This window comes from Electrophorus electricus, chromosome 25, assembly GCF_013358815.1.
Source record: "Electrophorus electricus isolate fEleEle1 chromosome 25, fEleEle1.pri, whole genome shotgun sequence".
NCBI classification, from domain to species: domain Eukaryota; kingdom Metazoa; phylum Chordata; class Actinopteri; order Gymnotiformes; family Gymnotidae; genus Electrophorus; species Electrophorus electricus.
Window position 1 is genome coordinate 1,092,661 of NC_049559.1, and position 17,981 is coordinate 1,110,641.

The 17,981-nt window shown below is 45.9% G+C and overlaps 2 protein-coding genes across 5 annotated transcripts in view; both read left to right on the forward strand.

Moving 5' to 3' along the window:
* The first annotated feature begins 82 nt into the window (after positions 1–82).
* Positions 83–7,636, forward strand: hacd2 (3-hydroxyacyl-CoA dehydratase 2). 2 transcript variants are annotated; one of them, XM_035522856.1, is made up of 7 exons: positions 83–405; positions 1,749–1,866; positions 2,273–2,291; positions 3,545–3,633; positions 4,623–4,744; positions 5,100–5,278; positions 5,830–7,636. In XM_035522856.1, exons 1-7 carry the CDS (start codon positions 215–217, stop codon positions 5,910–5,912), a joined length of 801 nt encoding a protein of 266 aa, XP_035378749.1. In that variant the 5' UTR covers positions 83–214; the 3' UTR covers positions 5,913–7,636. The 2 variants fall into 2 exon arrangements, with proteins under 2 accessions (XP_035378749.1, XP_035378748.1); XM_035522855.1 differs by having other exon boundaries at positions 87–405; positions 5,861–7,636.
* An 89-nt stretch (positions 7,637–7,725) lies between these two features.
* The window catches only part of adcy5 (adenylate cyclase 5), a 47,352-nt gene continuing 37,096 nt past the window's right edge, over positions 7,726–17,981 (forward strand). For all 3 annotated transcript variants that reach the window (XM_026995502.2, XM_026995503.2, XM_026995504.2), the window contains exon 1: positions 7,726–10,852. In XM_026995502.2, the coding sequence (XP_026851303.2) occupies positions 9,935–10,852 (918 nt within the window). In that variant the 5' untranslated portion in view covers positions 7,726–9,934. The remainder of the gene's footprint in view (positions 10,853–17,981) is intronic.

Genomic DNA, 17,981 nt, shown 5'->3' on the forward strand with positions numbered 1-17,981 from the left:
GCGTTCCAACGGGCTGCTGGAAGTGTTGACTTTTATTATCAAGAAACCAGCGCTCGCCTTTACGTGGCCGTTTTCGTCTCTCTGAGCGACTTGATCAGCTGCGCGCTGGAAGATGGCACGCAGCGGCCAACGCGGCACCGTCGGCGTCCCCGTTCTTGCTCCTCCAAGTCCGCATCAGCGATCACGACCGCGCCGCCGCGGCTTCGGCCCGTAGATGGCGCTCGCTGCGGACGCCGTTCCCCGCGAAGGCGGCCAGACTCCAGCTGCCGGGAGCGCCGCCATGTCCGCGCCTGCCATGGGGACCAGCAGACCCGCCGTCGCCGACGGCGCCCTGGGACGGAAGAGGGGCCCGGGCGCGCTGGCCGCCGCCTACCTGGTGCTCTACAACGTGGTGATGACGGCCGGGTACGAGCGCGCGGCCGGCCGCGTGAAAGCGGCGCGCGGGGCCCTCGCGTGCGCCGCGGCCGCCGTCCCTGCCTGGCGTGCTTTGCTCTCGACTAGCGTGGCCAGCAAATTGCCGGAGCAACGCGGGGACTGAACGACCCTGCTGGCGAGACGCATGTCGTGATGCTTAGTGCTGCTGGGGAACGTGTGGTAAAATGGCTTCAGGGCTGTTGGTATTCGGATAGCTAGCTGGTTAGCTGCGCTAGCTCACGACGGTTCAAATCCGTCTACATTCGCCAGGTCAGTTAGCTAATAAAGTTTATTACGGTTGAGTTGCTTTACGGCTGACCGGACAATGTGACCGGTAAAGCGCTGACCGGTTTGACGAAGTCAGTTTACGTTGAGTCAAACAGGATTTCTCACTTTCGCGCAACGGCAGTTAAGATATGACCAGAGAACAATGTGGTGATGCAATTTGGTAACCTTTTCTCTAAACGCAATCACGGGTTGCGGTAAGAAGGCTATGTAGAATGCTTTAAAGAAGTTGCTTTGAAATTATATGTTCACTGATTTTCTAAGCTATTATTTACCAATGTAAGATATCTAATTCATATTGCACTAGCTACTGCGTTTCGCTTCTGATTGGGTGATGACTGGACTCAACCTGAAAGTGTATTGTATAACACCCTAATAAATGCTTCAGTGTGATCTGTGATAATAGGACCAACCTTTAGCCCTAAGCCTACAGCAACCAGCCTGTTCTGAGAATTCCAGATCTGTGACAGTAAGACGTGGTCCAAATTCCAAAAATAGGCTTCCTTCAACGTTTGGTGAATTATGCTCTACTGACTAGAAACGCTAAAAATAGTTTTGTAGATATTAGGCTGCGTAATAGGATGCTAGGATGTTATTTCACAATGAGTAAGTTATTCTGCAAGTTTGAGGGTACAGTATCGTGGTTTTGTGGTTCCTTGTATTGTGCCCCTCTGCACTGAGATTGATTGATATCGTTCCTGGAATCTCTCGATGCCCCGTCACCACTCACCTTTGTGTTAAGCTTCCACACACTCTCTCTTTCCTCTTTCAGTCCCTGGTGTTTCTCCAACTTTTTTGTTTTTTTTTAAATTGCATTCTATGGATGTTTCGAATAGCTAGCACTGCCTCATCTATTACCACTGCAGTTTTCTGTATCTTATCTACTATCATGTTGTGTTTATGTATGTGTATACACACCAAAGTTACAAAGAGGTTCTGAAATGAAATATGATTCCTGTGGATAAAAGATGATCAAATTTATGTTGGATTTGGAAACAAAAAAAATCTGGCCATGTGAAACGTAACCAAATGTTCTCTCTCTTTTGCAGTTGGTTGGTCATTGCTGTGGGTCTCGTCCGAGCCTACCTAGCCAGAGGCAGCTACCATGGTCTGTACTACTCTATAGAGAAGCCACTTAAGTTCTTCCAGACTGGGGCGCTCCTTGAGGTTCGTGGTGAGCTTTGAGAGAACATTTTAACTGAGACTGTTTTCACGCGACGCACTTGTAAGACTGTCAGGGGACAGACATGTTCCCCTGCCAGGCTGATGAGGAATGGTTTGGCACGGGAGGCGCATACTTTCAAAGCAGCGTGCCATTTTTGGATTAGAACTCCAATCCAGTTTTTAGATCTCAACCTCCTATGTGAAAAGCATCCAAAATGCAGTTTTGGTGATGCGACGTTTGCAGTGAGAATGAGTCTTCGTTAAGATTTTATATCAGTGGGCTTCCTGGAGATTCCCACTGACACTCATACGCAAATATTTTTGTCTGACTAACTGAATAGTTAATAGTTAATTAGCGCTGTAGTTACTGACCGATTTTTATTAACGGTTTTCAATTCTTTCTTTACAGATATTGCATTGTGCTGTGGGTAAGTGACTTCCTCTTCTCTTAGTTAGTTAGTAAGTAAACATTTGTTTATATAAAACTTTTTCAAGTAAAACTACAAAGTGCTTCAAAGCCTCAAAAGCTAAGGCACAAATATCTTAACCTTTTATTTACACTCCTTAGACCTGTCAAGTCTAATGTCTAAGGGCAGAGTGTTCCAAAGCTTTTTGCTTAGCCCTGGGAACTACTAAAAGCTCTTGGCTAGAGGACCACAGTGACTTCGCATTTAAATATGGGACTAATGGCTCAGAAATCTATTTTAATCCGCCGCCATGCATCGTCTGATATGTTAACGCCAGAAGTTTAACCCTAAAGGCAACAGGCAGCCAATGCAATGAGGCCAATACCTGAGCAGCCACACTCTGCACCAACTGCAGCCGTGACATAGCTCCATGACTAAGGCACAAATAAGGAGTTAACAGTAGACAAGATGGGATGATGCAAAAGTTTGAATAATTCTGCCTGTGTACTGGAAAGAGCATTTTCCTAATTTTAGCAAGATTTCTCAGTTAAAGATAACGGGGCTTTGAACCCACATCCTTATATGCGAAGAAAAATTAATTCAGAATAAAAAATGGTGTCCAAATTTCAAGGATAAAAGTTTATAAGGTCTGTGGGCCAAGCTTCTTTATGTTGCAGGCCACACTTTGAGGACCAAAATCAATCCCTCTGTTCCGCTTTCATTTAACTTAAGGAAATTACAGGCCAGCCAATCCTTAATAACCTGGATACCTTCAGTTCCATTTTTCAGTCTACTGAAGTCATTTATCTTTTACAGGGAGATTAAAGCTGCATATGGTTAGCATAAAAATGATAAGAAATCGTTTCATATTGTTTCATCGTTGTCATAGTGCTCTTTCCCAGCCGTCTGTACGCAGACGCGCAGCATTGTCTAAACGTAAGGTTTTGTGTGTACCGGGCAGCATGTGTGGAGTGTGTGGTTTAAAGGGGCCATGCTCTTCACAGTCGTGAAGCACAGGGAACACAGGGAACACACGGCACACCTTATCCCACAGCCAGAGTGCGAACGCCCATCCCTCCTACCCCCCGTTCGTGCCCCACTGGCTCCCATTACCCCGTTGGGTAGCCGCTCTGGAACAGCCAGCAGCGTTGTGGGAACTGTGGCATCGCCATTCCTGGTGTGCAGTGTGTAAGCGCAGCTTTTAGTGCCTCCAGGTTGAGCGTTTTTGTTCCATTTTTACGGACATGCACGTGCTGATCACTGCACCTTTGTAGGAATCGTGCCCTCCTCTGTGGTCCTGACTGGATTTCAGGTGATGTCGCGCGTGTTCCTCACTTGGGCTGTGACCCACAGCGTTAGAGAAGTAAGTGTCCCTTGCTACTAGCTCATATGAGGGTCATTTTCATACTGCAATATTCTGTTTTCATTTTGCAGTGGCACAAGAAATGAGGTTGGATAAATGGATATGTATACAAAGCAGAAATGTAAGCACATAATCAGATTAGAAAATGTTCATGACCTAAAACTGTTCACTTGTCGGTGAGGAATAAAAATTTAAATTCCTTTTTTTTTTGTATTGATCTGTAGGCCTACAGGTGTTAAGAAAGGAGCACATTAATATTGTAGGAACTTGGCAAGAAATGTGTGTGTGTGTGTGTGTGTGAGAACTAAAAAAGGTCACAGCAATTTCTCAAAATTCCAGTAAAATGTCTTGATATAGGATCTAGGCTATACTTATAAATGACTGTCCCCCAGTGGTTAGTTATGTTATAGGTTAGTGATTACAGAGCTCAAAGGTATCTTTGATATCATGTTAATTACTTTTAAACAGCTTTTCCTTCCCTGAATGTCCAGCGTCCCGTCCAGTGTGTTGTGGGGATTTTCGTATTCCTCACCGTCCTGGTGGTTTAATGACATGTGCCTGTAACTAAGGCTCAGGTTTTCTTTGCTCACCCCAGAAAAAAAAAGACTTCTGTGCTGAAACCTAAAGGACTGTAAGTGTTTTTTGGTCTTAAGAAAAATCTGCTTGAACCAGAAATGATCAATAATACTTTGTGTCTCTGGATGCCTTGGATTCTGATGCCCATATTTGCTTGTTTGTTGTCTTTGTTACTAAAATAAAATGTTTTAATGTGTGTAGAGTTGTTATTGGCAGTTGAGTGATTTGCAGCCCATGTTGTAGCTACTTGGACTGCTTATGGACTGTTTCAGGTGTTGTCTCTGTGATTTGCCTAAACGCAGTGAAACCAGTAGCAAACATTTAGTTGCATGATTTGGCTTAACATCTATCCTTGTGGATCGCCACTGTGGGCAGGACGAGTCAGGCCTCACACTTCTGCCCTGTGCCTCCAGGTCCAGAGTGAAGACAGTGTGCTTCTGTTTGTGGTGGCGTGGACCATCACAGAGATCATACGCTACTCATTCTACACCTTCAGCTTGCTCAACCACCTCCCGTACCTTATCAAATGGGCCAGGTAAAGGCCTTTTATGCACACACTCCCATTCATTGCACATTCTCCTGTGCTGTGTTCTTAATTAACATGAACGAGAACCACTGAACGCAAAGCTTCACCGTTAAGCAGAGTGTCACGTACAAGCCTGCCAGGGATCTATGCACCTGGCCACAGAAATGCACAGTACATATCTGAGCCATGTTCTCTATCAATCAATCCCCTTGTGCTCGTGGGTCAATTCCGACAGTCTTTTGGAAGTCCTTTGTGGCTGCTGTAAATATTTAAACAACATATGATTGGTTGCTATTGCTGTTATTAAAGCTGTATTGTGTGTTAGCGTTGGGTTGATTGAACATAATGTCAAATGTGGCTGCAGATACACATTTTTTATTGTGCTGTACCCCATGGGAGTGACTGGAGAACTTCTAACCATCTACGCCGCCCTGCCTTACGTGCAGAAGACAGGCCTCTATTCCATCACTCTCCCCAACAAGTACAACTTCTCCTTCGACTACCATACCTTCCTCATCCTCAGCATGGCGTCCTACATCCCCTGTAAGTGTTTTTTTATTCTTAATCTGGTGTATGAAATGGTACACCTGATATCCACCGTCATTCAGCTGTTGGCCTCTACTGTGACACAGTGCCGTCTATACTTGTAAATGCCTTCATATGAATTCTGATGTGCCAGATCTCTCATGTGTGGGCTATGTTCCAACTAGCCTACTGCACTCAGTATATACTGTGTACTGCATACTGGTCCCCATATTACTATGCAGTATAGTATCCAGTATGCAACAAACACAAACCACACTACGAGGTCGTGGAAAATATATGAAGGTTCCGCCCACTCGGGAAAGATTTTCCGCCACCGTTGCGCGATGGGATGCAGTCCACCATGAAGATGGCTCTGGTTGCGTACTGGAGTATTTGGCAGAAGTAATGCATCATCCGGGTATCTTTCGCATACTAGAAAAATTTATTTTGTTCACACGCCATCATACGGCACGTTGATTTAGGACCCAATCGGTATGTGAGTAGTAGGCTCTGACCGCTTTTGTTGTGCTGGTGGCTGGTGATGAATGCGTGTGTCTCCTGTCCTGCAGTGTTCCCTCAGCTCTACTTCCACATGTTTAGGCAGAGGAAGAAGGTCCTGGGCCACGTGGAGGACTACAGCAAAGTGGAATGAACGAGCGGCGACGCTCCATCCTAACGCGGTCGGCTCGGGTCCGCCACGTATAACGTATGCTTGTTGATGCACAGAGCCCAACTTTTTTCAAGAAAGAAATAAAGAAATGACATTTGAGATGATTTATAGCACTGTTGGTTTGCAAATGAACATTATGATTTTTTTTTTGATTTTTTTTTTTTTTTTTTTAAATAACGATCTTGATCATTTGATATCAATGGCTCAAGAGCTGAATGCAGTTATTCATGCTAATATGCTTACTATGTGAAATTGTTTTTAATGAGTCTAACACGGTTTCACTGATCTTAGTGCGGTGGAGATAATATGTTTGGATTTTCACCTTTTCAGAGTATTAAAGTAGAATCGGAGACATTTAGACAATCAGTCTTTCCCTACGACAGTGAGTAGACTGAACCTCTCCCTGTGTGTACCTGGGAGTCCTGGTGACAGGTTTCCTGATGCACATTCAGGGGGATGGACAGACAGTTAAGTTCCAACTTCCTGTTCTTGTTCTATCCACATGTCTCTGTCTAACGTGTGAAGACATTCCTTTGCTTTGACACTATCTGAATCATTTGCGTGTTCCTCACCGATTTTGCTCAGGACATGTGTGCTCAGTATTGACTGCTCGTCCATAACCTCTAGCTGCGGTTTTCATACTTTCTTTCGGTGTTTATTGTACAACGAGAGTCATGTTAACAAAAAAATTGTCATTGGTAGCTGTTTTGTTTAATAGTGAATGTCGGTTGTTTGTCGCTATATATTCGGCTCATGCCAGTAGCTCTTTAGCCAAACTGATTGTACACAAGTCCCATTGATGTGATGGTATAGGGTTTTTTCTTCTTCTTCTAACTCCTATTATAGCGTACCCTAATCAGGCTCTTGCTACTAATGAAATCTTGACGTGTGAAGAGCAGCTCGGGATTCTGTTTGCAGGCTGATGTTCTTGGGCTGTTTGTGAGGTGTCTGAATGAAACAAGGCAGCGTAGAGTGCAGGATGAGCAGGAAGCTAGCACAGGCCCCAGCTTCAGGACAGGTTGGGTTACGCTGCCTCCACTCGTGCAGTTCCAATTGACATAATTTAATAATGGGCCGAGCCAGCCTGGAGTCAGGAGTTACTGAGCACTTCCTTATTTGTCTGCCCTCACCGTCACAACCAAAGAACTAAGTGAGCTGAAGCCACAGGAAGGACTAATGTATCATTGGCTGGCCTTTTTCCGCTACTGGGTCCAAACTTTGCTTGTGCAGTGTGTAGCGTAGAAGCACGGCAAGTGGTCGGTAGAGGCCACTCTACCTGCCTGTGAAAGTGAAAGGTCATCATGTCGCCTTCTCCGCAACAGCCAGATTAGGTTGCAGTGAAATTATGTGCTCCTACTTGCTGGTGTGCAGTGTTCCCTGTAATTTCCCTGGAAGAAATGCTGACCTCATTTAACCTCCCTGCACCGTAGTTGCATCGTGCATTCGAGTCGAATAAAAACGGTTGACATGGCTAGCCTTTTTGGAATGTGTGTCTGGAGTGCACCTTTGTTTAAAACTGCATGAAAGGTGAAATTACACAGTCACCTGGAGTGGTGTAACACCTGGGTGAACGCCTTTGAAGCATGACCCTTAAAGCAACCAAGGGAATGTTGGACCTTTGAGACAAAGGACTTGCATGGGACCAGAAGACTTTGTATTATTAGTAAAACAGTTATATATTTACAATAAACTAATAATGTGGAAGACCAAACCAGTAATGATTCTTTTTTCCTGTTAGGTATGCAACCTCTAAAACAAAATGCTGGGGGTTTTTTATTGTTTTTTTAACTTTTTAAATTTAAAAAGCAGTAGTTAACATTTCCACACTTGACATATTTTCCTGTCTGTTAAATAATAATGACCTCAGTTTTCTGCACCATCATATGTCTTGAAAAAAATCTGAAATTTAGGTGAATTTGTTTTATTTATCTCATGTTCATGTATTCAAATACACAATATTCAACTCTATGTAATGTCTGCAATAATTGCATGGAGCTAGATTCAGCAAAACAAGAATTTAAGGATTTCTATTGTACAGCTTTGAAGAATGTGGTAGCAAAAGTTCATCTGTCATTCACATGATGGCAGTAGAGATCTTCACTCTGATGGTCTGGATCCTTGTTCTGCCCTTTGGAGGAAACTGCATTCATTAAGGTGTTTAGAATCGCAGGTGTGTTCCCTTTCTGTTAGAAGTGACTCAACACGACACCTTTATCATTTAACGTTGTCTTCAGTCAGGCGTGATGTTTTCATTCTTCGTCATGGACGACGCAAGCGTTTAGATTTGTGCCAGCACGTTCTATTCCTCCAGCATTCATGGGATCTGAGAGTGAGGGGTGTCATTTAAAAGGCTATTTTTATAGAGAAGAACAATTTGAAAAAGATTAAAGGAACATGGAAGGTCAGTTTGCAGTGTTAGAAGTAATGCATTTGATTATGACAGAGAACAAAGTAAAATGAATAAAAGTGAATGTAACAGGTGGAAAGTGTAACTAAATAAAGGCTTGCAATTCTTTAAGCCTGCCCAAATCCATGTGTCGTTGACTATCCCATAATTGGTGAGCATATTTTCATATGCTGTGAGCAATGCTAATTTAAAGACAGGATGCAGCACACACTACCTGACACACAACGGGCTACTTATTAAATGAAACGCCTTTTTCTGAACAGGCTTATTACTTCCGATTTTGGCTTGCGGAGAAGGTCATACGCTTCATTTTCGTCCCAGCTCAACCTCTCCAGCTGTATTTGTGGAGCGTCCCCTTATACAAACGCACAGGCAGTGTGGAGTCAGTCTGTGACACGCATGTTAGCCAATAGGCGAGCACGGGGAAAGTTTCTTAATCATGCACCCAATAGGGTTGGTCAGAGGGCGGGTCTTGAAAATCATACTTGGTTGAATGGCGATACAAAGCCTACTAGCACCGAAACGGGCGATGCGTGATCAATAGCGCCCATCTGTCTCGCAGAGCTGCATGGGAAGAGCTGGACAGCTCACTGAGCACCGTGCTGCGAGCCCAGCGTTCGCTCATCCGACGTGCGCCAGGGTGCGAACCAGTCCTGCCAGCGCGTTATCGCCATGGATGAAATCTGTCCACCACGGAGACGGTGGACGGACAGCTGCGAGGTCAGGACGGCAGCTTAGGGATTCTTACAATGCAGGAATACACGGGAGCCGCGGGATATTCTGCTTGACCACCGAACGGGAGTGGATCGCGACCGATTAATCGACCATGGGGAGACTCACCATATAACCGTGTAGGGGGCAGCGACCACACGCACAGGTGAACAGCTCGCCGGGATCAATGAACCGATGGATCAGGGTGGACTCCGCAATGGAGTCATCCCGTGCACTCTCACATCCGAGGCTCTGGTTTGCTCCACACTGTCGGGCGAAGGCGTTTGGGGGATATGACGGAGGCTCGGTCCGTTCTCGCCGGTTCGGAGTGAACTGGCACTGACTGCGCAATTACCGTTTTACGGAATACCGGGAACACGCGTGGAGCATATTCCCTGTACGGATGGGCTCACTTCCCGTGATGCTTTGGTTGCCCAGGGTTACGTCCCCAGGGGTTATATTGGATGTTTAATTATTTTAAGTGGTCTCTGAAGTGCTTTGATTTAATTTTATTCTTAACTTTTTAGTCTTCAGAGGTTTTTCTTGTGCAAATTAGCAACTTGATCTTTCCCCGGTTCTTTCAATGGCGGAGTTAACAGAATGATGATAACAGGACTTCTTTTCAGGTCGCATTTATTTAAAAAAAAAAAAAAACCGGCGCTGCAATTAATTATAGAGACATGATTGGACTACTTCCTTTGGGAGTGGAACAACTTGACCAACATATAATTGCTTTCTACATATCATAGCCAAAATCATAAAACCCTCACGAAAATGGGGTGTCGTATGTGAAAGCAGTTTATTGGTGAACGCAACGTTTTGGGGCATTTCTCTGGAACTATACAGAGGGGTTACGCCTGTAGGAACCTCCTCAGCCGCAAAGATCATGTCCAGATCCAACAGCGTGAGTCCACCCTGCGTCGGGACTCTGAGTCTGCGGGCCGGGACGGAGCACAGATCCGCCTGGGGCGAGTCCGAGTCCGTAGCCAACGGATGTCCATACTCGGCCACATCCTCGAGCAAAACGCTCGCACGGTCGAGCAGTCGACGGAGGGAGGAGGACGACCGGCGACCGGGGCGTGCCACCGTGACCGTCAGTAGGGTCAGCTTCAGGTCCAAGTCTGCGTGGCAACAACACGAGGAGGAGACTCGGAACAACAACCGGTCGTCCCCGAGGCACGCGGATGGCGAGGTGAGACCCAGGTCGGTGGAGCTGGGTTTGGAAGACAGGGGAGTCGTATCCAAGCCCGAGGAGGAGCCCGCGCCGGAGCTTCGCTGTTCCGCGGACGCCTGCTGCAACGGCGTGATGCAGATTTTCAGATCCAAGAAATTCCGGTCGGAGAAGCTGGAGAGGCTGTACCAGCGGTACTTCTTCCGCCTCAATCAGAGCAGTTTGACCATGCTGATGGCTGTGCTTGTGCTCATGTGTGCGGTCATGCTGGGCTTCCACTGCGCCGCGGGTACGTGCAGTGTCACGTACGCGGTGGTTTTTTCGGCGGCCGCCTTGCTCATCCTCGTGCTCATTGCCGTGTGCAACCGGAACGGCTTCCACCAGGACCACATGTGGCTCGTGTGCTACGTGGTCATCCTGGTGGTGCTGGTGATCCAGGCGGTGGGTGTGCTGCTCGTGCACCCGCGCAGCGCCTCGGAGGGCGTGTGGTGGACCGTCTTCTTCATTCACGTCATCTACACACTTCTGCCCGTGAGGATGCGCGCGGCAGTCATCACCGGAGTTGTGCTGTCGGCCACGCACGTGGCGATCTCGTGGAAAGCAAACGAGCTGGACGCACTCCTGTGGAGACAGGTGAGTTTCTCCGTATGCACCAGCCGGCCTTCGAGTGTGCTGTAGTTAGCCAGTTTTAAGACCTCTAGCCTAGCTGTCCTGCAAATGACCAGATTGCCATCGGGAACCGTAAAAAACCCAGCGGATGGCTGCAGTGTGGTTATTGATGGACACAATCTTCTGGGCTGAGAGAAGAGTGATGTGCCGAGGCGAGCAAGTGAAGTACTATGTTCTTCACGTAGGTGTTCCTCCTTGGCCCTGTGGATAAAGACGATCCTGGTGAAATTTAAACCCTCTTGAGTCCCTACACAACTGCCAACATCAGCAGGCAGTCAGCGTTTCAGATCCAGACATATTGCTCTCTAAGCAAGGAAGGCAGTTTCTGCTGGAGGTTTTCTGGCAGCTTTCTGACATTTTGCTCGGAATGGCGAATCACGTTTTTTTGCCAGCTAGAAAATTGATTCTTGTTTGACTGGCAGGCCTTGTAGAAAGCAAAGCCTTTTAGGACGTCAGAGAGGAACATCTATAAGGTGTTACTCTTAAGGTAATCCTGGAGCATCTACTGCATCACTATTTGAAACCCTTACGTTTGTATTCATTCTAATGCGAATACACGAATCCTTGCTTTATTTCTATGAGTCGTCTCGTCTCATATCAGAGCTGCTGATATTTCTGTATGCTTCCTTTTAACAGTGATTGCAGGGGAAGAAATATGTAGGAGTGTGGACTGTAATCAGTCGATGATTGGAACTGTGCAGACAAAGCAGACGTTGTGAGTTAGCAAGTCTAATATATCCTGCATAGCTCCAGTATCCTTAGTGTACTTTGAAGAGCCTTCATTATAGTTTATTTATATATATATATATATATATATATATATATATATATATTTTGTGTGTGTGTGTGTGTGTGTGTGTGTGTGTGTGTGTGTGTGTGTTGGGTATGAGAGCACAAATCCTGAATAACTCTACAAGCCTGTCTTTGCAGGCTAGTATTTTTAGGGAGGATATATACTCAGTGCAGGATACTCAAAGGTTTTTGTTTGTTTGTTTGTTTGTTTTAGTATTTTTGGCATAATTACCAAATATTCTAGTAACACCACATGCCGCTAAATGTAAACATGGCCCCTTGGAAGGGTGTGTGGGAACAAGCTCTTGCGTTTGTAGCTCTTCCTGTGCAATGCCGTTGTCTTTAGTCTATCAGATATCGCCGTTTAGTTGATTCCCAGTAGGCCTGTGGAAGCCTGGCTTTATGAAATCCTGTGCCCAGACTTGCACTGGAAGCGCTCTCCTAATTAACTGAAGATGAGCAAGAGTCAAGAGGCTGATCGATCCCTCGGTGACTGGACTTAGGATGTCGGAAGCAGGGAGAAGAGGCAGTGCCACCTAACCATGTTCTGAACCCCATTTTAGCTAAAGAGTTTAGAACCAAACACAGCTTTGTTTGATGCATGCGAGCATGAAGGCTTGAAGGGCAATATCACTTGCTTTTTGGTGGCATCTCTTAGGTTTTTGCTATTAACTCGGGATATTTAAATCTTTGCGATGTACACTCACTCGAAGTCCTTTCCCAATGACTGTGGATGGGAGCAACCATCACAGGAGTACGAGGAAGACTTGGAGTGGAGGAAGAGGACAGCGAGATATATTACTAGTAGTGATCCTTCCAGTGTTGCCTTAGCGACGAGCAGAATTCTGAATTCACAAACACGGAATTTCCCATCATGAGCTTTGTTGAAGATGGACGAGAGCCGAGGGAGCCGGTTGGCGGATGCGGCACGGAGTCCAAAGATCTACTCTCGCCTGGTACGCCTCCAGCTGTAGCGAGTTGCCCGGCGACGTTGGTAATCGAATCGACCCCGCGCACCGCAATGCGCAGACTTGCCAGAATTCAAAAGGGTTCATCCTCCCTGAAGGGCCTGCAATTTAATGAATTCTCTTTGGAGGTTCAGAGTTGAAGGCCAGGGGGGACGTCCTCAGCATCTGAGCTCGAGTGCCTGCTACTCAGATCAGGTTCCTTAAGAACAGCGTCTGGGAAACCATGGAAGTCGAAGATCGGGCGATCGATCTCGACACGCTTGCTTTTAACTTTGTGCGGTGTTCGTGAAGAGCCCAACTTTGGCCTGGGCTCTTTGGATTTGCGATCCAGTCAGGAATTTTGCCTGCAAAGGAGACCGATCCCTATTCCGTCCGTCTGTTAGCTCTAGCTGGTTTATAATGTTTTCCTCCAAACGTAGGAGTCGTTTACCTCTCCACTTCTACCTTGTCCCATCTGATCACAAACCTGAGCTGGTGCATCCTGTATCTTAGCAACCAAAGCCTTTCATCGTAACACCTTCCAGAGGCACTGTGAGAAGGCCATCTTTTCATCTCTTAAGCCTCCAGCAAGTGTGCCATTGCTACATTAGAGCTTCAGATTGAGATAATTGAGACGCAACTGCTTCTGGTTCCCTTTCCCGTGTCTGTACTCTTCCCTGTTGTTCACCCGCGTGGTATTTTTCACTGACCTCACGCTTGCAGTAAGTGCGGGGCCTGTGTGCCGGCGTCTGAGGTTCATCGCGTGCATGTCGTCAGGGATCTGTCCCGGCCAGAAGGTCACAGTGCATGACGCTGCCGTGTTAAGCCTCGAATAAATATGGAACTTCACGGAGGGCGCGAGCGCAGCGTGCCCTGTGTGCTTTCTGTCATTTCATCGTCTCCTCCACCCTCTTCTCGCCCTCTCAAACCACCCACTCGCCCTCCAGACTAAACACAGTAGAACATCAGACGCACGACCGTCACACCCAGTGTGATGCTGCCAATGTGTATCTTTTGTTTTGTGTGTGTGTGTGTGTGTGTGTGTCAGGTTTACTATTACTGATGCATTTTTTTTTACTCTGTTTATTTCCCTGTTGTATTAAAAAAAACACTTCTAGATCTTTTTGCATGAATTTAAATTTATATTGACACAAACCGATCTTGTCAATATTTGGCAACATCCTTCCCCTTTTCTCTTGTTTGAAGTCCTGCTTCTTAACATGATAACAGCATAACATGTTTGCTTGTTATGTTTACAAGTGATGAGTACCGTAGAAACTCAGGCATGCAGCCATGAACACAAAGCTTACATGTCATTTGCACAAAAGCTTTTTTTATATGGGTTTCCTCTTCATCTATTTCCTGCCACACTTTTAATCCAAATTAAAGTTGTGCATAGCACCAGTCCATGGGACCTCTCGCGTTATTTGTGTGTGGTCTGATGCCCCTGTTTGAGCATTTCTGTAGTGTCGGGCATGTTTTAGAGTTTCCTCCATGGATGATGACCTCAAACGGTCAGTGCCGGGGTCTGAAGCTGGTACTGGGAATATTAGTCAGCTGTGCGAGTACAGCTACTTCACGTTGGTGTTTAGGCACCGCGTGTTTCAGTGAACCAACAAATGATGTTGTTTTTGTTTAGCTTGGAGGAGGCTGAGCTCCACACTATAGAACCTTGATTTGTGACGGCATTCGGTCCTGCCAACTGCGATGCCAATGTGTTTAGTTTCTGAGCTCGGCAGGAGAGGCTGGCAGGGGACATTATTGCTCAGTAATCATAACATGGAGATGGACCCTCAGAATTGGGCTTTTTTCTGTGTCTGAACCATACTGACTTTTTTTGTTGTTGTTGTTTTGTTTAATGGGCCTGTGTGTGTGTGTGTGTGTGTGTGTGTGTGTGTGTGTGTGAGCGAGAGAGAGAGATGTAGAGATATTCACTTTGCATGCACAGCTGATGAAGGATCTCTGCCCAAAACATCCTGTTTCTCTGGAACCTCTGTGTACTTTACTACAATTTTGAATATCTCTACATTACCACAGTACACTGCATGGACTCACCTAGAATCATCTTCAGATACACATACATGCATGCATACACACACTCTAGAAGATTTGGCACAGGATTCTAAAGTAGAATACATGGTGGTTCTCCTGACTGGTGTCTGGTGAAGCTCTCTTAGGTTTCTTCTAGTCGTGGCATTTCACCAGAGGTCCAAATAAGGTTGGATCGCAGGGCTCTGTAACCGTCCGGCATGTACTGGAGTACTACAGATACTTCAGAACAGGTCATGCATAAAGGGTTTTCAGTCTTAACAGCAGAAAGTATTGAACAAAAGGAGGGAGTGTGTGTGTGTGTGTGTGTGTGTGTGTGTGTGTGCGTGTGTGTGTGAAAACATGACTCTGGCAGTGTCTCTGGCAAGATTTACATGTAGAAATGTTTATACTGTGGTTGAGCTGTGGTGTGACAGTACTGTCTGTCATTTGGCTTTCCATGGAAGGAAGCTGGTTACCATTCAGTGATACAGAGCCAAATGCATGAAGGCTTATTTCCATCTATGGAAATGTCAGATCTTTCCTTTATGATGAATCTTAAATATCTTTCATATCTCAGATCTTTTCATCCCATCCTGGGCAAATCCTGGAAACGATGGCCAGCCATCGTGCTGTCTCGAAAACCCAAACGGGTGTCTCTATCGTAACCATTTCAGCATGCAGGGAAGTGTGGATCTGCCTGATTGATACCATATGCCCCAGTCACATATGACACATGACCTGCTGGAATGCACATGTACATGTGCATAATAAACAGACAGCTCTGTGTAGTCTCATTCTGTTGCATAAAATGCAATATACAAAAAGTGCTGCTGGAAAAATGCTAAATCCTGATGTTAGAAGCCTCCTGGTAGTGACAAGCTTTCTGAAAGATGCTATAAAACTGGCCTTGGCAAAAGGTTAGCTCACCCACATAACCGATGCTATTGTTTAGCGAATGCCCTCGTCCGAGAGCGCGGAGCAGATTTAACAGTTCGCTCCGATCCGACCGGCCCTTCTGCGCACGTGCTGTCGTCACGGCCCTGTTTTTGTTCACGCAGGCCTTGCAGGACGAGAGGAGAAAAGACATCCTTTTCTACGTGACCCCATATGACCTATTATCGCAGGGATCAGATGCGCCGTCTGTTGGACCTCTGTGTGAGAATGCGGCTACTGTGCGAAGCGTCCCGCTGCCACTTCAGAAAGGCTTGGCTCTCTCATCTCAAACTCCTGTCGTTAACACGAAGTGGAGTGTTCTGCTCGCCGCCTTCAGTCTATATGGTTTTTGTTTGTTTGTTTTTCCCTCCAGCATGTGATGTGATAAATATTTAGATGACCGTAGGAAACTTGCTCTGTTTCCACTCTCTCTGATACGACTATATACCGGGAAAGCCACTTTTTACGGCCCTCTGGACAAAACGGGGAGTTGTTCGCAAGATTGGATCTCTCCTGCGTCTCATTCGGGTTCAGTGGGAGTAGCGGACGTACGCAGGCTTCACAACCTGTTACGCCGAACGCCGACGTGAACTTGGAAAGTCTTCTTAAACGATGGGAACCTTGTTAGTAAATCCTGCTCAGCCACAATAAAATGTCTAAGTGTTACTGGGTTTCATCTAGATTTGAGAATTCTCCAGTCTTCCGTACACTCGCGCTCCCAATCCTGGTGCGGTGTTCTCTGACACGCCAGCCCTGTAGAGCCCAAGGTTGTGGTGGGTCCTGAGGTGTAATGCTGACTCGGACCTCGAGGCCCGCGGCTTTCACACGCCGCCAGCTGTGAGCCGCTCAGCAGCTGCCGGAGCGCCAGGGCGGCATTGCCACGTGCCGATTTCGGGACGTTAACAGCTTTTTCCTTCGGTCCTGCCAGCGTCCTGCCGCTCCTACCGAGCTGCACGTTTTTCTACAGGCATTTTCACGGACACCTTTGCAGCTGAACCCAGAAGTACCTTTTGATGCAGTCATTTCAGTTTTCTAAGAACTCATGAGATCATCCCCTTAGGTATTAGTTATTCAATTGGTCCACAGTACATGGTACTCAAAATTTAAAAAATGTTCCCTTTTTAAATGCATGCCATGATCTTCCTCCTTCAAATGTCTTGGGGGTTTGTGCTCCGCTGAACCGCTACGACTGCAGTGTTTGGAAAAGACATCTTTCTTTTTATTTTATCGTTTAAGTCTCAGCTTCGTTTTCAGAAATGCTTTCATGCATTTGCCCCGTTGGTTGTATAGCAGGTCACGGGAAGGCCCTCTCCTAGTGCATCGTGTGTTCCTGGCCGCCGTGAGGTTGAGGCCAAACGGCGTTTAATAAAATACAGTCCACATGCCGTAGCCGCTCGATCGGACAAAAATAGTACGTGACTCATGTTTTAGTGAGACGTCGGACCAGCGTAACGAGAGGGCAGTGGAACCGTGACCGGGTCAGTGGTGAGCATGGTCTCGTCAGCGAGCTGGAAGCCAGCAGAGGTTCGGGCGAAAACTCCAGCCGCGCCACCGTTCAGCAAGTGAAGTCATGCTGATTCCGTTCCTCCCCAAAATAGATTTGGACAAGTCAGTATATATGCCAACTAGTGTAAACATAAGAGCATGCAATATGACTGGAAAAACAACAAACAGCGAGTGTGTAGTTGAGAATGTAATGTGTGAATCATTAACAAAATTTGGTAAATTGGATCTGAATTTATAGATATAGGGTAGATTTGAAGTCTTTAGATCAACTTAATTTTAACTTCACACAAGTTCATGATTCAAACAAGTTTCATATTGATTGGGAGGAATTCTTATGTAACAAAATGTAAATCTATCAAATTGAATTCTTAAATGTTGTCTTGACTGTTCTTAACTTGATGGTGAGAGAGAGGGTTTAGCGAGTTCTGGGAATTTTATAAAGTTTATCTAATAAAGTAGATCAGCATTACTGGTTACTCATAGAAAGTATATATGTGTGTGTGTGTGTGTGTGTGTGTGTGCGTGCGCTCAGACAAATGTGCATGAATACATTTCTATATGCTATGCATAAAAATGTATGCCAATCTAATGTTGACAGTCAAGTAAGATTTGTCTAGGGAAGCTAATTTTGGGAAAATATTGTGGTTTTCCTCTTCCCTGTTTGAAATATGATTACAAGAGCAGCCAGAGTTTGGTTGAAGACTCCAGACGAGATAACTCATCAGAACGCCACTTTCTGCTAATACTGTTCTTCAGTTGTGCATCTTTCTGTGGATGGCACTGTAGCTGATTCGATTTGATTACATTTAGTTAGTCTGCTGGGCATGAATGTCATCAGAGTTATTAATTTAACAGCCCCCACCCTTAACAAGCCATGACTTGAT

Bases quoted from the DNA above. Each gene is read 5' to 3' on its own strand.
- hacd2 (XM_035522855.1), top strand. From the start codon at position 215: ATGGCGCTCGCTGCGGACGCCGTTCCCCGCGAAGGCGGCCAGACTCCA. The intron at 3,634-4,622 runs GTAAGTGTCCCT...CTGTGCCTCCAG, and splicing joins TGACCCACAGCGTTAGAGAA to GTCCAGAGTGAAGACAGTGT. The intron at 4,745-5,099 runs GTAAAGGCCTTT...ATGTGGCTGCAG, and splicing joins TACCTTATCAAATGGGCCAG to ATACACATTTTTTATTGTGC.